Below are 26364 nucleotides of genomic sequence, written 5' to 3' on the forward strand. Positions count from 1 at the left end.
GGAACTCCTGTATACCTTGGCCTCCCAGAGCCAAGGCCACAAGACTGACCTTCTGCATATCCTTGGTGAGGAGCTCGGCCATCAGGACCAATGCTAACGATGTAGGTCCTCCCAGTTGGGGTACAGTGGAAACTGCTGGGTAATCAGCAGCACCACACACCTCTGCCCCCCACACTAAGCTGGCCTTCTCAAAAGTTCACTCAGGGGTATTTTTAGTTTTGAGGGCAGAGAACACAGTGTCTCAGCTGGTGGTGAGGCCACAGTGGTATTCTAGAAAGGAGGCCACTGTCTGACCCGCCCAACATGCAATCCAACCATAACAAACCCACAGCCAAAGCTCAGAACCATTACTCAGCCTCTGCTCCCAGGGCACCGGTCCTTACACAGTCTCGCCAAAACCCAAAGAGAAAGCCCTACCCAGAGAAAAGGCATTTCACCTCCACCAAGGAGCTCAGTGGAAAGTTTTACTACTTATCATGACCCAAAATTTTAAAAAGAAAAGAAATAATACTATGCTTTTGAAAGTAACCTGCCTCTCAGTGCGAGGACGTGGGGCAAGCAAGAAAGAGCTGAGGTTAGATCTTAGATGGAGATGGGAAGCATCCTTTGGGGCTTCTGGTTTTAACCAAGAATCACTAACGCCTGACCCTCCACAGCATTGCCGTGGTTTATGATGCCTCAGAGGATGGGAAAATAAAAGCCAACTACAGCCCAAATCTTCCACCCTGAATAAGTACCAAAAACAACTACCCAAATTAAGGCCATCTGGAATACTTAATCCAGGTGGTGAAAGCCTGGAGCTAATGAAGCCAAAGTTGTGGTTCATACTTATACGAGGGCCAAGCAGACTCAGACAAAGCAAGCACTGTGCCCCAGCCACAAGCAGATCCCTGCCCACCAGCTGTCTCACAAATCAAACCTGTGGTCACACAGGAGATGAGAGAGACACACACAGGGAGATGACGCAGTGCTCACTCTGCTTCATTCCAAGAAAAATGCAAAGAACACCTCCTACTGACATTGGATCACACAAGCTCTGCAGAGAAGATGTCTACCTGTCCACCCATGCCTGAGAATGATGCAAGAAGCCCAACTAGGTGAACTCCCATTTGCTTCAAAGTCAAATCTCCAAAGCTGCCTCCTCAGAGTCCATCCCTGATACCAGAAAGGCCACAGTGGCCCACTCATGGTACCAGGCACCCACTGCAGCTGGCACAGCCCAGGACCACACGAGGTATAGCACAGTGATCAGTATTTGATTTCCTCTCTAACTAACTTCTCACTCAACCATGACTCCCAAAGAAAGGAACTGTATCTCCCAATCCTTTCCCCAAGACAAGCTTGAAATAGGTTCAGAAGAAGCTGTTCATGGGAGGACCAGTGGTGTGGATGAGCAAACACAGCCGCTGCCCTTGAGGATTTTGGACTCTCAAGACAGTCACCTCCTTTATTATACACCATAGAGGGAACTGCTCCCAGGAGCAAGTGCCAGCAGAGAAAAGCAACAGCCACCAGGCTCTTGGCTCTCATCACTGGCAAGGATAACCTTGAAAAGCATCGCTCATCAGCCTCTCTCCACAACCAAGAAGCCAGCAGCATCACCTCTACTGAACAACTGAGGAGTCACCCTCAAAGGCATTAAGTAACTTGCTTGAGTTGACAGACCTTGAGAGTGGCAAAGCTACGATTTACCAAGTGCTCTTCCAAGTACAGTCAGCCCTCCATGTCTGAAGGCTCCACATCCGAGGATTCAATCTCAAATGTAAAATCTTTAGGGAAAAAAAAAATTGCACCTACACTGAACACATGCATTTTATACCTAATTTCCTGAATAATATTGCATTATATTGTTTAGCCTCTATATTGTATTAGGTATTATAAGTATTCTAGAGACGACTAAAAATGCACAGGAGGATGTGTGTAGATTACATGTAAATATGTGTCATTTTATATAAGAGACTCAAGCATTTGTGGACATTGGTATCTTGAGGAGAGGGGGTTCTGGAAGAAATCCCCCGATACATACTGAGGAGACTGCCTCCTAAGACAAAGGAGCCTGAACTTAAAGTTATAAGTAAATTAAGTGGAAAGACATTGCTGCACTCAGTAGAAAGCTTCCAACACATGAAACCTTTGGGGACAACACACTCAGGCCATATCCAAACCATAACAAGTACCTAATTTTATGTGGTAGTTTTGCACTTACGAATGTACTATTTAGTTTGCACACTTCTGAGCTTTCTAAACAGGAATCATATCTAATCTATTTCTCTGCAACTTGTTTTATTAGCTCAAGGTCATGGTTCAGAAATTCACCCATATTGACAAAATTATGACTATAATTAATTCTATTTCATGAAATAATTCACTACAATTCATCTACTTCCCCAAAATGTACATTTGGATCGACTACTTCCAGTTCTTCCTTATTGCAAACACCAGGGTTCATGGGCCCTGGTAGGATGAGGAGGTTCTCCAGGGTGTGTGTCAGGATTACACTGGTACCTGTGTCTCTTTGGTTTTACTAGGTAATGTATTCCAGAGGAGCTTCACCAAGAAGCTGGATGAGTTCAGGAGGCCAATATCTGATACCTTCAGGGGATTTTTGTTTTGTTTTTGGACAAACTGGACAGTATGAAATGATATCTTATGGTAATTTTAAGACATATTTGATCATTAATGAAGTTGAATATCAAGCTTATTGGTTATTTCTGTTTCCTCGTCTATGAATTCCTTTTCATATACTGTGTCATTTTTCTATTAAGTGATTTATCTATTATTATTATTATCATCATCATCATCATCAGTACTGGGAATGGAACCCAGGGCTCTTCACACGCAAGGTAAGCACTCTACCACTGAGCTACATCCCAGCCCCTGAAATCTCTTCATATGTTCTATATACTAATTATTTGTCAGTTTGCAAATAATTTTAATTAATTAACTTTCCTTTTCACTTCCTGTATTGTATTTGAATGAATAATCTTTTCCACCAAATCTGAAATGTTTGCTGTGTCATAAATCAAATTTCCATATATATGTAGTTATTTTCTAGATTCTATTCTGGTCTATTCATCTATTTGTCTGTCCTATTGCCAATATAACCATGTCTTAATTATTATGTCTTTATATATCTGGTAGGTCATAGTTTCCAATTTTGGTTATCAAATTTTTGCTAGCTTCATAAGTATAAATTAGAAAATATCCTGGGAAATATTGAAATTACTTGTGCCTTTGATGTTTGACAGAAATCATTCATTAGATTTTTGGTTTGGTTTTTTGTTTGTTTGTTTTTTAACAAATACACACACACACACACACACACATACATATACATATATACACAAGGGTAGAGCGTTCCACAGATTGAGCTCAGGGGCACTCCACCACTAAGCCCCATCCTCAGCCTTATTTTGTATTTTATTTAAAGACAGAGTCTCACTGAGTTGCTTAGTTCCTCACTTTTGCTGAGGCTGTCTTTGAACTAGTGATCATCCTGCCTCAGCCTCCCGAGCCTCTGTGATTATAGGCGTGCACCACCGTGCCCAACACTACTGATTTATTTTAATGGTTGTAATGGTATTAGCCTTTCTATTTCTTCATGAGTCAATTTTGTCATATATTTAGAAATTTGTCTGCTTTGCCCACATTTTCAAAATTATGACCATAAAGGTATGTAAAACATACTCTATGTTTTTCATCTCTGTAATACCTATGGTAATCTGTTTTTCCATTCCTAATATTGTTTATTTGTACAGTCTCTTTTTTCTTTTTCTTTTTTTTTATTGGTTGTTCAAAACATTACAAAGCTCATGACATATCATCTTCCATACATTTGATTCAAGTGGGTTATGAACTCCCATTTTTTACCCCTCTCTTTTTTCTTGATCAATCTTGTCATTGATTATTCCATCCATTTCTGCTCTTTTGTTTTCCTTCCTTCTTTCTTTGCAGTTTCTACTCCTGCTCTAGATAAACTAAGAGTTTTTAGGTCATTTTGTTACTACCTTCCAACTTAATTGCACTAGAATTAGAGGACATGATCTATATAAAACACATCCTTTGAAATGTGTTGGCCCAATATGTAGTCATTTTGAACATTTTGTGTGTTCTTAAAAAGAATGTGAATCCTATGGGCTGGGGTTGTGGAGCAAATGGTAGAATGCTCACCTAGCACATGGAAGGCACTGGGTTTGATCCTCAGCACCACATAAAAATAAAATAAAGATATTGTATCCACCTAAAACTAATATATATATATAAAAGAAGGTGGATTCTCCAGTGTTGAATGCAAAAACTTTTATATATGTATAGATTCTTTGTTTTATATATAGTGTATATATATATATATATACTATATATATATATACACATACACACACACTCACACACACCTATATATGTGTGTATGTATATATAAACATACACACACACACCTATATATGTGTGTATGTATATATAAACACACACATATATATACACATATATATGTATTTTGTGCATACATTGATTTATATGTGTATTTTTTTCTTTATATGAAGCTTATTAGTTGTATTGTTCTTCAGTGGGTTTTTTTCCTCCACAGAATATCGATTATTGAAGGAGTTATATTAAAACCTCTCCCTATAATCATTGACTTACTTATTTTTGTTATGGTTCTGCTTTTTCTTTATATATTTTAAAGTAAACAAATTTACACTTGTGATATCTTCCCAAACTCTTTATTATTAAACAATGAACCTCTTTGTCACTAGTAATGCCATTTGCCAGCTATGAAGAAAGCTGTACCAGTATTTTGTTAGGGGATGTAGGAGTTTGTATTTGCCTAGAATATCTTTTCCCACCTTTTACTTTCAAACTTTGTTTCCTTCTGTTTTAAACATATCTAGTTAGGAAGCACATCTCTGGATTTTGTTGTTTTTTGCTTTCCTTTATTTCTGAGTGTTTTTTTTAATCCAGTCTAACAATCTTCATCTTTTTAAAGAATCCATTTATTCTGGTGGCAATTATTAACATATTTTTATCTATTTCTTCCATCTCTTTTGTGTTTTCATCTCATTTTTTCCACATTTCATCTTTACCTTTAGTGACGAAATTTCTAACAAATGAAGCTCATCATATTTTAATGAAGGGAAGGAATTATAGTTTCTTACCAACCCTATTTTGCAGAGAATGATAAATTAAGATTCGACGGGAAACACTTTCCTAATGTTAGAAAGCTGATTAATGACAAAGCCAAGAGCCAAACATGAGTAACACAGCATCTGGTACTCTCCCACTTCTTAACTGGTCCTTAACCAGGGCTATAGTAGAAAGATTTGACATTTTACTACAAACTGTCTGCAAAGTACTTCAAAGTAAGGCGAAAGACAAGTGCTAAGCTACTCATTTGCACATGGGAAATCTAAGACTTAGAGACATCTAAAGTATCTATGAGCAGAGAAACTCTGTATTATAAATAAAAGCCTTAAATTTCTAGAAATTCTGAAGTTCTGGGAAAAAAAGAAACTAAACAGATGTTTATAGGGGGAAAAATATGAAGAGTTGAGGTGGATATACCCATAACAGCTTGGAAATTTTTTTAAAAAAGATTATACTATTTATTATTATTAGTTTTGCTCAGAAAGTTGCATGAAATTTAAATATATTCAGATCTGACAGCATTTTATATTTTAGTTTTTGCCACTTTAGAAGATGGAAACAAATACTTGAGTACAAAAAAGTCATTGATATTATATTTAACTTTAAGAAAGTTGGCATGCTGTTGGGATTTCCGATTTTCCAGAATGAGATCTAGTCAGCCTAGAAAGTAACAATTTTCAAGAAAGAGCTGAAAAAATGTCCCAAGTCCAGTGCACATATGTAATCACATGGCACCCGTGGGAGGCCAACCTTACGGGTGACTGAGTTACACTCCCCAGCTGAGTGCTGAGGCGCTCAGTCACAGAAATGGGTGTGTCTTGCTACAGCCCCATGGGTGAAGCTATGCTCACCTGTTCCTTTGTAATATAACCCCTTGCCCTGTTTAGGATAGAATCTTCCATGGAAGTGCCTTGTGTGTGTCCCCTCCTCTTACTGTGCCCTTGGGTGTGGCCTACCCAGGTGTCAGTCAACCTGCTGACAGTGGACATCATGAAGATAGACTCAGCCCCTGAAACCTGACCCCTTGCCTCATTTGAATAGCTTCTCCTCAATAAAAGGGGTCAGCGCGTGCTCTCGCTCTCTCTCTTTCTGCGGACCCTTAAGGTCAGAGGAGCCGTCACAGCAACCCCAAAGACAAAGGTATTTGTGTCTCTTGTGTGGTTATTTCGTACAGCCCAGTTAGCCCAGTTTAACTGGAGTGACCCCTGAGCCTTTTAGTCGCGAGAACAGAAACCCGACAGGCACCTGTTCCTCAGTCTCCCTTTCTGGTCTCCCTCCCAGAAGCTGCTTCTGATCCTCGGTTTCATCACCTTCATGAACCTCCAAGAATCAAACATGCTTCCTGAGTTGACTTTCAAGTCAGTTTGCTTGTGTTTTGTTTTCACCTTACAGATTTTGAAGCACAGACTCATTTTTTTTTTTCACATTAAAAATTGAGATTAGGCAAGAAGCAAGTCTCAGAGGATCCTGGGCAAAAGCCAGACTCCTGGTATGATAGAGCAATCCTCTGGTACCTCAGGCCTAAGAAGAGGGTCACAATTCTGCCTCCTTTGAAAGCACTTCATTATTATTAACACATATTATTTGTACACATTTATGGGCTTTACTGTGACATTTCTATATGGTGCCTTGACTATGACCATCCTCCTTCCCTCCACCCTCTCTTGCCTTAAATTTCTAGAAATTCTGAAGTTCACTGCCCCCTGCCCTATTCCCCTTCTCTAATAGTCCCTGTTATGCTTATGTAAGCATTTCTCAAATACCCACTTTAAAGAATCCCTTATTCTGTAATTCAGGCCAGGGTGAGAACAAAATACTACTGGAATTCTGATCTAAAACAGCCACAGTAGCACACCTTACTTGACACTAAAATTATGCTCACATATTAATCAAATCATTCACTTGCTTTTAAACTTGTAAGTGAAACCACGTAGATTCTCCCCATCAGGTGGCTCTTTACAAGATCATTTGATCAGCAATGATCTTAGAGAACACTACCTGAAGTTGGTTTCACCCTCTTGTTCAATGCCTTAAAAAAATAACTTGGAGGAAATAAATGCAGGATGAGAACATAAGACACCTTTATCTTAAAGGTCAATACCTGTGTCTCTTGATTCTGAGCGCAGAACTCCACAAAAAGCTAAGCAGAAAGAGGCTTAAAAGGAAATGACGCACATACCTTCCTTACAAGCAGTGTGGCCATTTGAGACACTACCATATGGCCAAGGAAGAGCCACACCAGCCTCTGCTTCCCCCATTCCATCCAGAAGCTCCACTCAAAGTCAGTTGGGTCCTAAATAGGTTGAAAGAGGAGTTGATACTATCAGAGAGATTTTAGCACATGTCTGAGTCAGAACGTAAGTTTCAGTGAATAACACAACTTCAAAGAAGATCAGTTTGATCCTAAATCTGTAAAATAGCATTTATCTACTTTTAACCATTCCCCATGCAATGACCCTCCACCCATCCAAAACTGTTCCCTCCAGACTGGCTGGTCTTGGGGCCAATCTCCAAATAAACCTCACATTTTCTCTATAATTCAGTATCTTTTGCTAAAGTTGGCCCCTTGGGACCCTCTATGGGATAGAAGCTATTACCATCCCCAATTTGTAAAAAATGCATCAGGCTTAAGGACATCAATTCATTTACTGAAGGTCACAAAGATAGTACAAGTAATGAATTGAGGCTGTCTCTGTTTAGACACCAAGACGCCTCCTTTAACAACAGAATGTAAATTGGACACTAATAAAATCACTTACGGTCAGTCATGTTAAATCTTGCTGTCATTTACAGGCAGCAGGGTAACTGAATAGAGAAATTAGCCAATTTTATATAAACTGAAAGAAAGAATGAGAGATCCACTTCTCTTCCCCTGGAGAAGTTCTGCATCAATGGAGGGCTCTGTGTCTGCATCTGTACCAGGTCCCATATCTCTATGATGCACCCTGGCAGGGGTAGATGGAAACCCCTGACAGCAACAGACATGAGGACACTTGGGAGCCAGCATCTAAAAGCCATAGCCTCAGGAGCCCCAGGGGAAATCATGGTGGCCAAGTTGAGCATGGAGAAAACAAACACAGCTATGGGCCACCCTCTAAGGGCAGAGCAGGCTTGGCCACTGAGCAGCACCATCATGATGGAGTCAGAATCTTCTAGCCAAATTGTGTGGGTGGGGAAGGAATGTTCCAGTGACTACTGATATTAAATGCTTTTTTTATGGATCTCTGTAAATGAATCTTGGAGCCCCACTTAATTGGATTTAGCAGTGAAAACTGTTTTTGCACCTGAAAATAAAGAAGTAATTGTATACCAGTTATATATGTTATAAAAGTTCTATTTTCTAGAAAAACCTATCTTGATTCATATCAGAATATGAATGCTAAGGGAACAAACCTCAAAGACTTAGCCTAGGACCCCAAATCTACCCTCACATTTGTTGTGATGACCTTGAGACATAACCTTTCTGTTCTGTTTCTTCACATGACAATAGCATTTATTGGTATTTATGAGATTTAAATAAGAACATATTCAAAAAGAAATGTTACCTGCTATTCCCTTATAGTCCCATGAGTGCCCCATCCATTTTTTTTCATTGTTAATAGATTTCTTTATTTATTTGTTTATATGTAGTGCTGAGGATCGAACCCAGTGCCTCACACATGCCAGGTAAGTGCACTACCACTGAGCCACAGCCCCAGCCCCTGCCCCATCCATTTTAACCACCAGCCAAGACTATACCATATTTACTTTTTGCCTCTTGTTTAAAAAAATAGTTTTTCCTATTTTTACAAATAAAGAAATATGATTCTGTGTATTCTCTAATAATGCATGCTCCCCACACCTCCAAGGTGCTAATACACACACAACCTGCTCAGAGAATCCTTGTCCCCTGCTGAAAATCATGGAGCTAGTAGAATTTCTTCTATTTAGAGACAGCACCACATAGCCAGGCAGCAGAGCAGAAAACTCAAACCATTAACCTGGCTCTCCATTCCTGATCCAGAACTACTGCCCCATCTCTAAATTTCCAAATTAGTTAAAGGTAAGCAAATTTAAAGTTCATGTGATAAGGCCATGCTGGTAAATACCACTCTCATAACAGGGATAAAGGCCAAAAGACACCAAAAACCAAAATTAAGTGTTTTTATTATACCATTCAAAAAAGACTCTAACATTTTAGCTTTATAAGTGGCACACGACTGTAATCCCAGCTGCTCGGGAGAATGAGGCAGGAGGATTGCAAGTTCAAATCCAGCCTCAACAATGGTGAGGTACTAAATAACTCAGTAAGACTCTGTCTCTAAATAAAATACAAAATAAGGCCGGGGATGTGGCTCAGTGGTTGAGTGTGCCCCTCAGTTCAATCCCCAGTACCAAAAAATAGAAATAACTTCATATATACATATATATATATATACATACACACACACACACACACACATAATGTTTTTGAACACTAAGAAATTTCATTTAGTATTCATGACCCCAGTCTTAACTATACCTCAACAACAACCAAAAAAAAAACTTTGTTCCATTAGAAAGCCAGGACTACTGAAAATTGTGTGCTGATAAAATCCCATCAACAAAAATTATATAGTCTTTCCCTAATTCTTTCAGAAAATATTCATTTAAAAGAAAAATGACTTTCTTGGCATCCCTAATAAATATTTTTGAGAACCCCCCAAAAGAGAAAAACATATATATGTATTTATATATATATATATTGGTATGACCAAAGATCTACCACCCAGAGGGTGCCTCATTAACACCCCGTAAACCCAAAGCCAGCCCAGCAACCTATACAAAAAAGTACTCAATAAACAGTACAATTCAATACTTAAATCTACATCACAGATGCCCGACATTTAGTAGGCCTTTAAAGTGGTCAGGGGTGTGGAAGGAGCAGAGAAGTCAGGCAGCCCAAGACCTCCTCGTATTTCTGCCCTGGTTTGAACATGAACAAGCCACTTACTATGTGGGCCTGAATCTCCTTGTTGGTACCATGAAGAGCTGAACTAACACAGTGTCTAAGATTCCTCTCAGAGGGTGGAAGAAACAGTTATTTTCTAGGACAGAAGCCCTGGAGAGCACTGGTCACCCACCCTCCCATGGGCTGATCTGGCTGAGTGTCTACCTTTTAGCAGAGAAGGGGTGATCTCCCGTCTTCCATCCCACATGACCAGGGAAAAAGGTTAAAAGAAAACGTTCCTGGTAAATGAGGACTTAGACTATCAACTCACTGCTGATAAAAATCCTTCCTCTTTCCTGCATGAATTTTCATTACCCTTAAGCTTGGCCAGATCCTAACGCCAGCATCCTGGTCTCTTGGTGGGGTATACACTGTCATCATAGGGGGAAAGCTAGGACCTGATTTCTGTGCTTTGTCTTGCATTCCCCCATACAATCCTGAAGCAAGCCACAGGCCCGAAGCCTATCTTCTAGCTGCAGATGACAAATATGGCTAAAAAGTCCAGGTCAATAGACTAAAATATTGTTAAATTGCCAAGCGCCAAGCATAATCTCAAAGCACTGAGCAAGATGTCACCAAAAAAAAAGAAGAGAAATTTGCCCTCAGCCATATCAGTCACACCAAATTGTCACTCAGTCCATGAATCATTTCCCATCTGCAGTGAGTATGATCAGGAGTGTTCTTTTATTACACGTATGGATGGCATAACTTCCCATTGGTCCAGAAGTCCACAGCTACAAATGAAGCAGCTTCTAGAGAAGCCATGGAAGAGTCTCAGCAACAGCACATCAATTAGTCATTGTTATCCAGGAAACACTGGGAGTCACTGTGAATCTCATCCCTGCCTTTGTTCTGTGCAGGACCTACTGTAGTCCTGGGATCTATTCTCTACCAGTTGAGGTTTACTCTGTGCATTCTGTCCCCTCTGCATACCACCACAATAATATGCTGAAGACCCTACCTCATCTTGTCACTCCTCCCTCTAGATATTCTTCATGCTTCTCCTAAGCATTCCAGAGAAGCCTTTTCAATGAGACTCCTGGCAGTTCTTCGTAACCTAGACCATCTACCCCACTACCATCCTACCTGCCCTGTCCCCCTCATCCCACATTACAACATACTAACCATTACCCAAAAGTGTCATGTCCACATGGTTGGGCCTTCTCCCTCTGTTTGGGGAAACTTATCACTCAAACATCTTATTAATGACAGCCTACCATACAGGTCTTAGCTTAGGCAGAAGCCTTCTCCTAAGCCACCTGTTCCCACTCTGGATTCAGTGTCCCTCACCAGGACCTTCATCCAGACAGTCTCCCACATTGCACTGTGGTTGCAGGCCACTAGACTACAAGCTTCTCTTTTGACACTTAGCATTGTCTCCCCCAGTAAATAAACAAACTAGACACTTGAGGAAAGTGTGTTGAAAAGATTAACTGACTACACACTATTATACATGGTTCAAATCACTGTTAAGAACCTGGCATAAGCACTGACTATTGAGAAAGGGGAAAAAGAGATACAGAAGGTAGAGAATCTGGTACCTGCCCTTGAATGCCATTATAAACACAGGCAGCAAACATAATAAACTCACAGAATATTTGTGGTAGATGATCGGTTCTGCCTATTACCTGCACGAATCAAGGCCTACTTTCTAATACATCACTCACTCATTTTAGAGACAAGGAAAAAAAAAAGTACTATTACAACAGATGATCCATCGTGGTTCAATTATAAGAATTAAATAAATTAAATATGGAAAACATTTGGAATAATGTCTGGCATTTATTAAATACTATAGACATGTTCATTAAGTAAATATGTAAACAAAGAAACTCTATTTTACTTTGATAGCCCCAGAAACAATAAATCCAACAGTTTCCAAGCCGCACATACTCAAACCCATGGAGACACCTATGGGTGAAATATAAGAGAGTAGAGCTGTTCAAGCTCCCAACTCCAACCATAAGAAAAGAAAGGGCAGCATCCATATTCAGAGAAGCTGTGACTTCTAAAATGCCATGGGAAAGCAACCCTGTTAATCTTTTCCTCAAAAGAAGATTCCTGTTCTGTATGGCAGACGCTGCTGATGGACTCAATCATCATAGCTCCAGTCCCCTCTAGCATGACTCCCTACACAATAGAGGTGAGGTTCAGAACTACATATCCCAGAATTCCTTGTGGCTGGCATGTCTGCAAATGGCCTAGCTTCAGAGGAAACAATTCACTGTGACTTTGAAGGTAAAAAGAATATAACATAACAGATAGGCTGTGAGATACATCTGGAAGAATGGCGGCAGAGACCCTTTGATTGTTCTTCAGCAGCCATGTTAGAGACACCAGGGTCTGATCAATCCATGGGTGCTGGGGCTTCCTGGTGTGGCAGTTTTTGCTAGTGCACCCACAGCACAGGTTCTCAAGCCAGCAGCTGTACAGCAGCAGCAGTTTTGCAGAGTGGCTCTGGAAATTCACTTATGGTTGCTCCTGCAACCCTTTCAATTATTGTGAAATACCCTCAAATCCTTGCAATAATTGTTCTTTTTTAAATGTCTGGATTGGATTCTGTTGTCTGCAATAAAACCTCAATTAACATACTATGAAAGAATAAATGCTTCTTCTGATTGGTATCCAGCTCTAGATTTATAAAATGAGCATTATGAACATAATGTCCTTTAAAGAACATTATTCTGAAATAAATCTATTCAATGGAAGAAAATACCAGTTAGGTCAATCCGTTAAGTGTTCAAGAACTGAGCTGGGTGCAATGGTGCACACCTGTAATCACAGCTACTCAGGCAGCAGGAGAAATCCACGTTTTCCAGCCTGAGCAACTTAGCAAAACACTAATGGTGAAGGGAAGGTATGTAGTTCAGTGATACAGGACCCCCAGGTTCAATCTGCAGTATTGCTCCCAAAAAAAAAAACAGATAATAGAGGCAGTGAATGTTTGTTACAGCAGATTCACCAATTTATGTATTCCAAAACAAACCAAAAAACGACCTGCCTTCTTCACCAATTTGTATTTTTTCCCCTCACACAGTGAAAATGGTAGAAAGCTAAACATAATTACTTCTTTCATTACCCTCAGATCCAACATGTTGCAAAAACAAAACACAAGAGAAACACTAGGCATTTTTGTGTATCTAAGTCCCAACAACATTATTTGCTTATTACTTGCTTTGAGACTATGCCTGATTCCTAATTACACTGAGTAAAACTTTCCCTGTGATCAGAGAAAACCTTTAAAAGGTCCTCAAAATCACAAATGTTTCCCTGCACGTTCAAAGGCTGGAAACCCACCTTAATGGTCTATAAATCTCCAGACGAGAAACACAAAAGGAGACTAATTTTGTAGAAATTCTACAAAGAAGAAGCACTGCTCTCTGGATGAACTCGGGCTAATGATTCACCGAGCAATTATTGGAAGAGTTTTCTTTTTCTTTCAACAGCTGCTTTGCTATTTCTAAAATCATTTGAACTAAATCATTTTACTGCTCACCATTTCCAGAGACAATACCCTCTCCCAACTAAAACTCCTTAAAGGTAAAATGCTTTCACTAATAAAACTTTTTTTCCTGCAAAGAGCAGAGTCTGTGCTGAAACATCTTTTCCATCCTGTGCAAATAAAGATATTTACAAGGATGGAAATGGTACCAAGAAGAGAGGTACAAACAGCACCAATCTGTGTGCCATGCCCAATCTCTTCAATGCCCTCACCATCTAAGACAGGTAAATTGATCCAGGGTATGATGGCAGAGGAAAAGAGGTTCATGAAAGAAGAAAAGAGAAGCCCTCTTAAGAGGACTTGATTGAATCATGATGACCTAATTAATGCGGGTAAATTCTTTGAATATTTTCAACCCAACTCCCAACCTGAACTCCATAACAGCTTCTGGTCACAACAACTCTTTACTCACCTAATTCTTAGAAGTTACCCTGGATTATGAAAGACAAACATATCCTTGATTTAACATGGATAGATTTGTTTCCCTGATTTATCTGTTTTATGTTCCTCCCTTTCTTCCTGAAGCTAACAAAGAATAAATCTGCATTGGTCCATTTTCTTTTCTATTTGTTGTAACATATTTGCACATGCACACAATATAACAACATTAGTCCATTTTCTGTTACTACAACAAAATAACTGAAGCTGGGTGCTTTATAAAGAAAAAAGGTTTATTAGTTAACAGTTTTGGAGGTTTGAGGGCCTAGAACCAGATCTTGGAAGGACCTCATGGTGGATGGCATCGTGGCAGGAATGCATGTGAGAAGAAGATATCACATGAGGAAAGCTGGAGAGAAGCTGGTATTTTGTGAAAAGTAAGTAAATTCTATATGAGAACATGCCTTGGGTGGCCAAATGTCCTCCTACTAGGCCCTTCTTCTTAAAGGTCCCATCACCTTTTAACATCACCATACTGGAGACCAGGTTTCCTACATAGCAACCACTGGGGACACACTCAAGCCATATCCAAACTATAGTACAAGGTTTGAAAAGAAGCATTAAATTCCCAGGATGAAGTCAAAGGCATGAAAACTACATTATTTCCCCCACCCTTTTCCAAACCGGAAAAACACTATATTTTCTATAAGGTATATGGAGGAAGAAAGAACTGTAAACAATGACCAGGACTGAGAAATAAGTCAGGGATCACGAAAAATGTAAGAGCTTGGAATGACTAGAAAGCAAACTGCACAAACTCGCAAGACTCCCCAGGGACACACTCTGCTAACAAATCATACAGCTGATTCAAGTCACTTCTCCAGAACACCAAAGAAACAAGGTGTGTCCCAATAACAAAGAAAATGAAGATCTCTAACCCTGAGGTACCACAGCCTCCGACAAGCCCTCAGAGAATATGGTTTCTGCCCAGGAAATCATTGCACATTCAAGCAAGCTGGTTTGCACACAAGATCTCCAAGTGGCCGGATGTGGTGCACACCTATAATCCCAGCAGCTCAGGAGGCTGAGGCAGGAGGATCACGAGTTCAAAGCCAGCCTCAGCAACTTCTAGTGAGACACTAAGCAATTCAATGAGACCCTGTCTCTAAATAAAATATTTTTAAAAGGTTAAAGATATGATTCAGTGTTAACTCAGTGCCCCTGAGTTCAATTCTCAGTACCAAATAAAAGAAAAGAAAAAAAATCTCTGAGTGGATACACACTGGCCAACTAGAGCTCCAGATGGAATCTTAAAATTTCAGAGGTTGCCAGTGCAGAAGGCCAGTTAAGAAGTCAGCCTGATCAAACAGAAATGAAGGAAAACTCAGCCTCTTGGCCATCCATCTGGGGGAAGAGAGGAGAATTCTTCATAATCCCAGATACCCACTGTTTTAGTCAGCTTTTTTTCACTGCTGTGACCAAAAGACCTAACTAGAACAATTTTAGGAGGAAAAACTTATGTGGGGCTCATGGTTCCAGGGGCCTCAGTTCCTAAATAGCCTACTTCATTCCTCAGGACTCAAAGTGAGGCAGAACATCACGGCAGAAGGGTACGGTGGAGGGAAGTGGTTCACATGATAATTAGAAAGCAGAGAGAGAGAGAGAAAGAGAACTTTCACCTATGAAAGTTCTTGCATTGTCTCACACATGAGGTTTTCGGGGACACCTCACATCCAAACCATAGCACCACCTTGCTCCTTGAATTTTATACAACATATAAAAGACCAGAAATACAGGCAACTGAGGTTAGATGAAGAGACTCTCCCACACACCTTCATCTGCCATTTTTCCCTTTAGTTGCTCAAGTTATCCAAGAGCCTCTCTGAGCAGGGTCAGTGCTATGGTTAAGATGGAGGTTGAGTGTGTCCCCCAAAGGTTCATGTGCCAACAGCTTGGTCTTTGGTATGGTACTGTTGAGAGGTAGTGGGATCTTTAATGTGAGGCCAAGTGGAAGTAATTAGGTCACTCAGGATATCACCCTCCGAAGACATTAGTATAGTTCTCACAGGGCCCTGATTCGTTCTCTAGAGAACAGACCGTTATAAAATAAGGCCTCCCCATGGTTTAGCTTCTATATCCATCTGGTTTCCATTCTATATCTCCATCATGTTGTGATGCAGCCAAGTGGGCCCTCACCAGAGAACCAACCAATGGACTTTCAGCCTCTAAACCTGTGAGCTGAAAAAGAAAAGAAAAACCTCTTTTCTTTCTAAGTACTCAGCTTCAAGTATTTTACTATAGCAACAAAAAAATGTAATAACGCATTTTCTGGGAGAGTACCTGAGAGAGTGGGAACAAAGACAAACAAGACCAAGGACTCATCACATCTCCAGGGCACACAGCCTTCATCATCTCTCTCCAGAAGCTTATTGTGTGCTAATAAAATGGTTTATCTTTGATATTATGACTAAAACTTACCTTAAAACATTCTGGCATGTAGGGGGGATAGGAAGGGCAGCAGAATAGAATAGACATTATGATTGATGTATGTACATTCCATGTATGTATTATATGTCAAAATACATTCTGCTGTCATGTATGACTAAAAAAATTAAAATAAATCGTATGGAGAAAAAAAAACATTTTGCTATGCATACTTTGAATTCTAGGCAAGATACAATAGCTACATTTTCCCCTCTCCCACTAAAAACAACACAGTACATATAAAATAATCATAAGAAGACTCTGAGAGGTGGGAAGAAGAGGGCAGGTTAGCCAGGGACATCAGGACTTGAGGAATGACAACAAACAAAGTTAATTAAATAAAATAACTCACTGAAAGGACTTACTAGTAGAAGCAGATGATATAAGAATCATTGAACCTAAAGACAGTTCAGTAGAAATTATCTGAATAATAAAGAGAAAATAGACAAAAAATTAACAAAGCTTCAGAGAACCATGGTTAATAGCCAAAGATCTAACATTGGTGTTATTAAATTTTCCAGAAGGAAAAGAGAAAAAAAATGATATTGAAAAAATATTCAAAATAATAATGGCCAAGAAAATCACAAATTTGGTAGAAGACATAAACCTACAGATTCTAGAAGGTGAATGAACCCCAACCAAATTAAATACACTGATTAAAAAACAGACATTGGCAGAATGAACAGTTTTAAAATGACCCAATTCTATGCTGTCTATAAGAAATTCACTTCAAGGGATGAGGATGGAGCTCCGTGGAAGAGCTCATGCTTAGCATGTGCAAGGCCCTGGGGGAAAAACTAGAAGAAAACTAAACTAGAAGAAAGCCAAACTAGAAGAAAGCCAAAGAGAGAGAGAAACAAATAAAACAATATGGGTAAGCTGAAAATTAAGAATGGAAAATGAAAAGGATATGCCAAACAACATTAATCAAAAGAAAAGGGAATGGCCATAATAATACCAGGTATAGGAGACCAGAGAAAGAACATCACCAAGGTCAAAAACAGTCACTACGGAATGAGAAAAGGGCCAATCCTCTCACCAGGATCTTACAACCTTCAAGCTGTGTGTTGTCGGAATCATGTGCCTGCTCCATCGTATCACTGTGGCTTTGAGGTTAGGGATGAGGAGGCCGAGCAGGTGTGACTCTAAAGAGTCAGCACTGTAGTTTGTTGAGGTTCTGTACCTTTGCTGTGTTGTGGTAACATGAATCCACACACGTAACAAAATGGCAGGCAGTTTTACACACATTCACAAATGAGGGCCTGTGATACCAGTGAAATCCGAAAAAGGACTGGGGGTCATACCAATACCAACTTCCTGGACTTCACAGTTCACTATAGTGAAGTTAGATTCCCCATCAGGGAAGCCAGGCAGAAATACCCAGGACTTCTCGGTACCACTGTTCCACTTCCTGTGAGCACACAATTGTTTCAAAAATAAAAGTCTTTAAGCAAAATGGAAAATGAAAGAAACAAATGTACTCAAAGTCCCAATATAAAAAAGGAACAAAACCAGAGTTTCTTTGGTTGAACCAAGATAAGGATTAGAAGCCAGCCACTCAACCTCTGCTTCGCCCCCTAATGGTGGTTCAGGAAACTGGTGAGTACTAAGGTATAAGTTGATGATTCAGCCTTCTCATTTGCATACCCATAGTACCCTGCACAATCCTTTCAAGTTTAAAATATACATATACATATTTTTTTCAGCTCAATATTTCTAACTGTGAAAAGTTTAATTACAGAATTCCTATACAAACAACTTTAGGCAGTAAATAGCCATGAGGGGGTTGGTCTTACAGCCACCATCATTGAACTAGGACTTGCAGTTACTGGCAGAGAGCAGGAACAAAAACAGAAACATACTCTGGTTTCTCTTCAAATCGTATAAATCTTTCGCCTTTTACTAAAGATTTCCGTGGAGAGGAACAATTCTGAGTTTGAAACTAATTTTTTGAGGCCTTGTTTAGGCAAGGCTAATAATGCTGTTATAAAGTAAGACAATAAATTTTAAGGCTATAAGTATACAATAGCATTCATAGACACATGTTTTACTAGTTTTGTTTATATCTGATTATGAAGTATAGCCATATCTGTTTTCTGATGCTTCAGGACTTCTATGTAGAAGGGACCCTTCTTAAAGAATATAATAGATTCCTACAGCTTGCCTAATAAATATTTAACATCTATAGGTATGATAAAGTTCAATCTGGGATTTTGATTTCATAAAACCTGGTAGCAAAATTATAATGGAATAAACCTTCATCCACCTCAAACTTTTCAGCAGCTACTGTCATCCCTGAAAGTGGCTTCAGTCAGTTCTCCACTCAGACAACACCCAGCACATCTCCCTCAAGCCCCATGATCTTGCACTTACCTTGCTGCTGCTTCTAATTTCTTTTTAACAGAGACTTATCAACTGTCATGTCATGATTTTAAGAGGTAATAACCTTTTTAACAATGCTGACAGGCACCATTTTTAGGGAAAGTACTGAGAAAGAAAATGTTTCCCCTCCTCCCTGTTTTCCCATACCACCCCCCAAATTTCAGCTCTGTGTCTCTAAATGCAGCCTGTTTGGAATGATCCCTGTCCTCCCCAGTCCTATCTGTTAGAGTACTTATAGAGCATATGTGTGGGTAAATTAACTTTAATCCACCTCCTAAAGACAGTTTTTAACACTGAAATTGTCCACCTGAGAGATCCACACTCCAAAAGGCATGAGTTAGTCGTTGAAAGATCCCAATCGGAAATCCACATCCCAGACATGGCTGCTATTCAAATAATTCCAATAACAGAAATCCACATTTTACTAATGAAAAGAGTGGTATTCAGCATGTGGTGGGTTAAAATGTTTTCTCGGGCTCCAATATGCTTGTAAGAATGAACTGTAGGAATCTTTCAAGTCAGTGCTTAAGCTTTAAGTAGACTGGCCCTAGGTCTGACACACTTGTTGGTCTTTGTGGCTTCACTTAGGAAGACTCCATCCCCTGTCTAGACTAGAAGGGTGGCTGCTTCAGAGCCAGGTGCGATAGCACACACCTGTAACCCCAGTGGCTCAGGAGGCTGAGGCAGAAGGATCATGAGTTCAAAGCCACCCTCAGCAATAACGAAACCCCACAGTAATTTAGTGAGACCCTGTCTCTAAATAAAATATTTTAAAAGGGCTGGGGATGTGGCTTTGTGGTTAAGTGCACCTGGGTTCAATTCCCAGTACCAAAAAAAGAAGGGTGGCTTCTTCAGAAGGCAGCATGGCATCTTATATGCTTGTTAAAAGACCCAGAGACAACGGGAGGCTCATAAGCTTCAGACCCAGGTTTGAGGATGGGTTTAGTAACTTCCTAGTGATAAATGTTTTTACACGTATCAGGATTCAGATCCTGATAACACACCACTAGGTAGCAAGGTTGTGGGAGAGAACACATGTAACTTCTATTCACCTCCCACTGCCAGAAGTTGCCCAGAGTAAAACCAAAAATTTGATTTTTCAATAACAATCAAATAGGCTTGGGTCAGTTCAAAACACAAGCTCAAGGCTCAGCCCAAATCCACCGTTTCCAGGAAGCCTTCCCTGGCCATTCCAAGGTGCTAGCAATTTCTAGCCATACTGACCAGGGACAATCATACATTCAGAAACACTGCTAAATGTCATGCCTAAGCCAGTTTTCAGGCAAGACTCACAGGTAGGGCCCATTGTCCTAGCTGCTAACACTCGTACCTATTCAGATCCAGTTATGCTCCACCCCTGTTAAGAGCTATATGCTCTTGCAAGAGCTATATGCTACCTGTCATTCTCAAATGGAGTTTAAACTTTCTCTTTTTAAACAATATTTTTTAGTTTTTGATGGAGCTTTATTTTATTTTTTTACATGCAGGGCTGAGAATCGAACTCAGTGCCTCACACATAATAGGCAAGTGCTTTACCACTGAGCCACAACCCCCGCTGGAGTCTAAACTTCTTGAGGAGAGAAACCATGCCTCTGACTTCCCTCATCCCACAGCACTTGTCACCATCGGGACCATAAAGCTGGTAATACGCACATAATTACTCATGAACCGACTGGAGCGTGGCTGAGAAATGTCTCGCCCTTCCTGAGGGAAGATCGTCTTTCATCTCTGCATCCAGCTCCCTGACACACAGCAGGCCTTCGGTGGTGTTTTCTGGGTTGAAGCAGACGTGCGAGTGTGGTCGGGGGCTTCTTGTGAGGGGACATAGCTCTCCTGGCACTGTCTGCTTTGCTTCATGTGTCCGAACTCTGAGCTGACAGGGGTTAGGCCTTCGCTCATTTTCATGAAGCTGCAAGCTCTCAAAAATGATTCCAGTGTTTCTCTCATGCCTCTGCCTCCCTCCATGGGAGGACAGCAGATTAATATGCACACTGGCTGTGTGTGAGTTTCAGCCTGTCCTTGCAGAAAACTGGATGTTTTTTACAGCTTTGCCCCTTTGCAGAGTGGCATATTCTTGTGTCCTGTGCCAACCCCAGTGGGCACAGAGAATGTGGGCGGAAGAGTCTCTAAACAGTAGGGGCAAAAAAATCCAAGGGTTAGTGACGGAAGGAAGGCTCACAAGCACATGTGGGAAAATTCCTGCTCTGCATCATCAGTCCCCGGCCTCCCGTCTAGACTCAGCCATGCTGGATTTCCATCCTGATATGTGGAAGGTTTTCAGGCATGTGGGGAGAAAGGGGGGGATGGTGGAGATTTCTTGGTAGTACAGAAGTGTATATTGTAATTCTTAAGTTAAAATATATATATATATATATATATATATATATATATATATATATATATATATATATATATATATATATACAGTGCAAATGCTAAACTTTGCTTATTAACTCTTGGCCACCAAGTACCCAGCTCTGCTCTCCTCTTGCTGATCTATCTACTACTTCATGTAAAAGAGTATTTGTTTCATTGAAAAGGTCCTTGAAGAGGCAAGGAGAAAATAAGATGAAGTTAGAACCCAGGGTTTAGCTCTGCAAAACCGAAAGATCAAGTTGGAGGTGACGGGGACAGTGAGATGGGGAGACCAGTCAGAGGACTCCCCAAAGAGCCCACAGAAGAAATGACACCTGAAACCCTTCCATGACTGTCCACTGCCCCCTGGATAAAGTCCAGACTCCACCTATGGCACCTAATGGCCCTTATGACATGGCCCTACCCTTTCTTGGGCCCTCCCCTCCTCACATGCAACCCTCCAGTCAAGCTGAATTGCTCTGGCTCACACCAGACAGGTCCCCAGGCAGGTTCCCAGGTAGATCCCCAGGCATGCTGCTCTCACCACCCACCTTCCTCTGCTCCCCAGCCCACACCTCAGCCTCTGTCCTAGTGAGCGCCAGGTACAAACCTCCTGTTCCACGGGCCCCCGTGGCCAGTTGAGTTGCTTACCTCACCATCTCATTAACACCCTCTCCCAATATCCCGAGGACAGAGGCTGAGCCTGGAACGTCCCAGCATCCCCAGCACATGGCCTGGGAGCCTGTTCCTGAGTAGGTGCCCAGTGCATCTTTGTCAAAGGAATCAAGACAGCATTGTTGATTTTTCAAAGCATTGAGATAAAGAGGCATTTATAAATAAGCTGCATCTTACCATCTTTATGGCCAAATCCTGAGTAGCTAAAAGCCGTGTCTTAGGAAAGTACCTCTTTTCTGTCCATATTCCAAGACATAACCATAACCCATCAAGGGTCCCTTTCTGCCCCTTATGGTTTCTTCCTAGTCCTTCACACAGACTCTTAAAGTAAAATCCTCTCTGATTTTACTTCTGAAAGAATGTCTTATTCACAGGCACACCCCAATTTCCGCAACCTGCCACAGGAAAACGTCTTCTCAGGAAAGAAACGAAGAACTGATGACCTGTACATTTGGGACAGATGCATTTCACTTCAAAGCATCCACTCTTTCCTGTAGATAACTTCGTAATGCAAAGGAGCATAATGCTCCTTCAGTGACATCTCCTTCTGCACTTAAATGCTTCTCTGTTAGAGCATGACCTCCTTGCCAGAGAGCGGGAGTCAGTGGCTCTTAACGCTCAATCAAGGAAGTAATTACCCACTGAAGGAAACAGTAGCCATCTATTCTGTACCAAGCACTTGCATGCTGGGGTGATTTATATCCATCATCTCTTTCCCCATAACCCCCCACATCCATATTCCAGATAACAAAACTGAGACTCAGAGGAGGGAAATATTTTCCCAGATTTGAACTCAAGTCTAACCAACTCCAAACCTGAGCTTTTTCCATTTGGCCGCCAAGTACCTTGACTCAGAAATAAAAACAGAAGAAAAAATAATGATACCAATGCAACCCAAGAGAGAGCTGCAATAGAACCAGTTTGACACAGACCCTGCGGCCTACAAGCACATTCAGAGCATCAGGCAAGGCACATGACACTGAGCCCCGCAGCTTCTTGCCACCACTAGAGAGAAGACTGTCAAGAAAAAAGAGGAAGGAGGCTGCCACACACCGTGACAGATAATGCCCAAGAGGCAAGGCCCAGGCCACATGCAGTCCCCTAGCACACAACCACTGCAGGAGGCCACTGGAGTCTGCGGGGTCCTGAGGCATGCCCTCTTAGGGTCTGGGAGAGCAGATGAGATGATCAGACCTCAGAGAAGCCCGACAGCCATAACTACACAAGGTCCCCACCAGGCCATGGCTGGAAGGCATCCTGATTTGGACTGTGATCCTCCAAATCCTACCATCATTGACACATGAAGGACTGTGGTCGGGCCCAGCCCGCTTTCCCTGTCCTAAATGCAGCTGCACCTGGCACCTGCATATCCCCAACATGCCCTTCCCTTTTCCAATATGGTGACCTGCCCCACCCACAACCCCAAATTAGTATCTCTACTGAGAAGATCTGGCCAAATCCTATACAGCAGGTCAACCTCCTCCTCCCAGCAGCAGGAGGTATTCACATGGTCTCTCCTGCTGTGATATGAACACTGTCCACCTAGCATTTACCTACATGTCTGTCGGTCTGTCTGTCTGCATTTGGGACAGATGCATTTCACTTCAAAGCATCCACTCTTTCCTGCAGATAACTAAAATACTCATCTACTCTGTCCCAGGCATAGAAGATACAGAAATTATTAAATCCCAGCCCTGCCTGTAAGACTGACAGTCTAGTAGGAATGGCTAATACAAAATGACACTTTACCAGCCACCTTATAATAATAGGGCATGCGACACGATCCAAAGCATCATTATCACAACAGCCTGTTTATTTCCTTCTGCTACGATTTGGATATAGCTGAGTATGTTCCCCAAGGCTTCAAGTATTGAAATTTAATTCCCACCATGAGGTATAAAGAGGGTGGAAGCTTAATCCAACTCTGGTGTTTAGAGGGGACCTTAGGAAAAGGTCATTAGAAAGGTCATTCTCTATAAGAAGAGAGACCACACAGACACATGAACTTTCACTGTCCCTTGCTGAGTGATGCCCTGTGCCACCTTGGGACTCACTCTGACAGCAAGAAGGTTGCTCCAGTGGGCACCCAGAAGGTGTTGTCCCAGGTGTTGAGGTTCAGGCCTCTCAACCTTGCACTTACAGAACTGTGAGCCAAAGTAAGCCTCTTTTCTTTATAAAATAGCCTACCTCAGGTTTTTCGCTATGGTAATGAAAATGTATTAGAATACCTTCGTACAGCTCAATTTGTGACTGTTACATTTGCTCATTTTTTAAAAAATGGTGCTAGAAACTGAACCCAGAGGCTACATTCCCATCCCTGTTTTTGTTGTTGTTGTTGTTTGTTTGTTTGTTTGTTTGGTTTTGGTTTTTGTTTCTAATTTTGAGACAGGGTCTTACTATATTGCCTAGACTGGCCTCAAATCTGAGATCCTTCCTGCCTCAGACTCCTGAGTTGCTGGGATTACAGGTAAGCACCACCTTGCCCAGCCTACAGTTGTCCATTTATCTGTTGTTGGTCTGTCCCCAGTAGGAGACACTAGCATGGAACCTGGTCTGATTCACTGCTGTTCCCAAAATGAATTAGAAACAGAAACACCTTCATTAAAAGCTGTAGTGGTGGGGGTTGGGATTGTGGCTCAGTGGTAGAGCGCTCACCTGGCATGCACGAGGCCCTGGGTTCGATCCTCAGCACCACATAAAAATAAATAAATTAAGGCATTGTGTCCAGCTACAACTAAAAAATAAATATTAAAAAAAATAAACAAATAAAAAATAAAAGCTGTAGTTGTGGAAGGAAGTATAGAGAGAGGTAGGGAAGGGTTGGGGGCTAAGCACACCTTTGAGGTTCAGGCAACACTTCCATGAGGGGCAAACCCAGGTGAGATCTGAAGTGTAAGGGCCAGAAAGGGAAGAGGGAGGCACCTCCAGAGGAGGAAACAGGATGGGCAGAGGTGAGAATGTCAGGTCAACATGACCACGGGACGGGGGCAAAGCCCTTCACTACTGGATAGAACAGCTGTTCTCGGAAGTGGGTGATCCCGCCCCCTGGGAGGCTTTGGCAGTGCCCGGTGACATTCTTAACGGTCAAGACAGGGGAAATACAATGTGGTTGGCATTTACTAGGAGAGTCCAGGGATGTCATGCATCCTACAAGGTACAGAGCAACTCCCCAAACGAAGAATCTTCTGGTCCCAAATGTCCGTGGCGCTGAGGTTCAGCCACCAGCCGTAGACTAACGGGCAAGGAACGGGCCGGCTGGAGAACACGAGTTTCTTATTAAGGTCACAATTCCTCTTCTGTCCACACTTGACATTTTCCTTTGATTAGAATTCAGACTAAAGGAGCATTTGCTTGCCACCTGTTAAAGCCTCCAAAAAGGGAAATATTCAGTAAGGGGCGTCTAGAACCTCAGGGCGTGGTGTCAGTTTCCTTCATTTGTTGGATATCCACCAGGACCCGTCATTTTCTCTCTAAACTCTAGGACTCCAAACCACCCACCCACATGCAAGGTAATGAAATGTAAACAGATGAGAAAACAGGTGCTCAGTAGCCCCGGGCAGGCGGATAAATTGTCACATGGATGGAGGGAAAGAGAAAGATGTGTCGGGATGGCAAAGGGCGTAGTCCTTAGGGCTCCACGCACATGTATCTGTGCCTTGTGTGGTTTTTTTTCTCGAAGGCAGGGTGGGCCTGACTGTCAACACCCCTGGCCTCTTATGAGGGAAAAGAGAATGGCTGGGGAGAGATCAACTCCCCAGAACTCTAGAGCCTTAGCGAGAGTCAAGCAGCTGGACTAATGGAATTTGGTGGGAGGCAGGAAGTCCCTGAACACAAAGCCCCTTTGTCTAGAAATAGCAGCACACCCTGGGCTGAGCCTGCCCTTGACAATGAAATCCGGCCACAGCTCAAAAACTTGTCAGAGCCTGACCCTGTGTTCATGTTCTCATACTACCTCACAAGAGCATCTCTTCAGCTAAAAGTTTCTTGTTCTAAAGTCGGTTTGCTTATTTTGGCCCCTGGCAAAAAAAAAAAAAAAAAAACTATGTTATTCAGTATTATCTGAAATGCCAGAATTGTGACTACACAGGAAAAAAAAAAATCACTGTTTTTTGTTGTTGTTATCATCAGAGATTCAATAGTGTTTTATCTCTAAAGAGATTCATGAGGGTCATTTCCTGTTACATCCCAAATTCCACCCTGACAGAAACTTCCCAAGTTTCCTCATCTCTGAAATGGGCACAAACCTACCAACCTCCCCTTCTTACTATGAGAGGGCTATGTGAACAAGAAACATCTAGAAAAGGAGGCCATGATTGCAAATTCAATTTACATCCAATTTTTCAAGGAAATATTTATTCCAGGGATAGAGCAATAAAAGCCAGGAAGAGCACCCCATGCAATACAGGGCACTCCTCCTGGTACCAGATAAACATGGGCCTTACCTCAAACATACTGCCTCTGTATAGAGCCAGAGCTA

At 41.4% G+C, this 26364-nt stretch overlaps 1 protein-coding gene and 1 non-coding gene across 4 annotated transcripts in view; one reads left to right on the top strand and one right to left on the bottom strand.

The window, feature by feature from the left end:
• Hhat (hedgehog acyltransferase) overlaps positions 1-26364 on the bottom strand; it is a 311966-nt gene that overhangs the window by 268369 nt on the left and 17233 nt on the right. For all 3 annotated transcript variants that reach the window (XM_027934800.2, XM_071619730.1, XM_027934798.2), the window contains exon 3: positions 7322-7435. In XM_027934800.2, the coding sequence (XP_027790601.2) occupies positions 7322-7435 (114 nt within the window). The remainder of the gene's footprint in view (positions 1-7321; positions 7436-26364) is intronic.
• LOC114092282 (U5 spliceosomal RNA) lies at positions 18334-18449 on the top strand. Its single transcript, XR_003582669.1, has one exon. It is a non-coding gene; the product is annotated as a U5 spliceosomal RNA (small nuclear RNA).

This window comes from Marmota flaviventris, chromosome 12 (assembly GCF_047511675.1).
Source record: "Marmota flaviventris isolate mMarFla1 chromosome 12, mMarFla1.hap1, whole genome shotgun sequence".
Taxonomy (NCBI): Eukaryota; Metazoa; Chordata; class Mammalia; order Rodentia; family Sciuridae; genus Marmota; species Marmota flaviventris.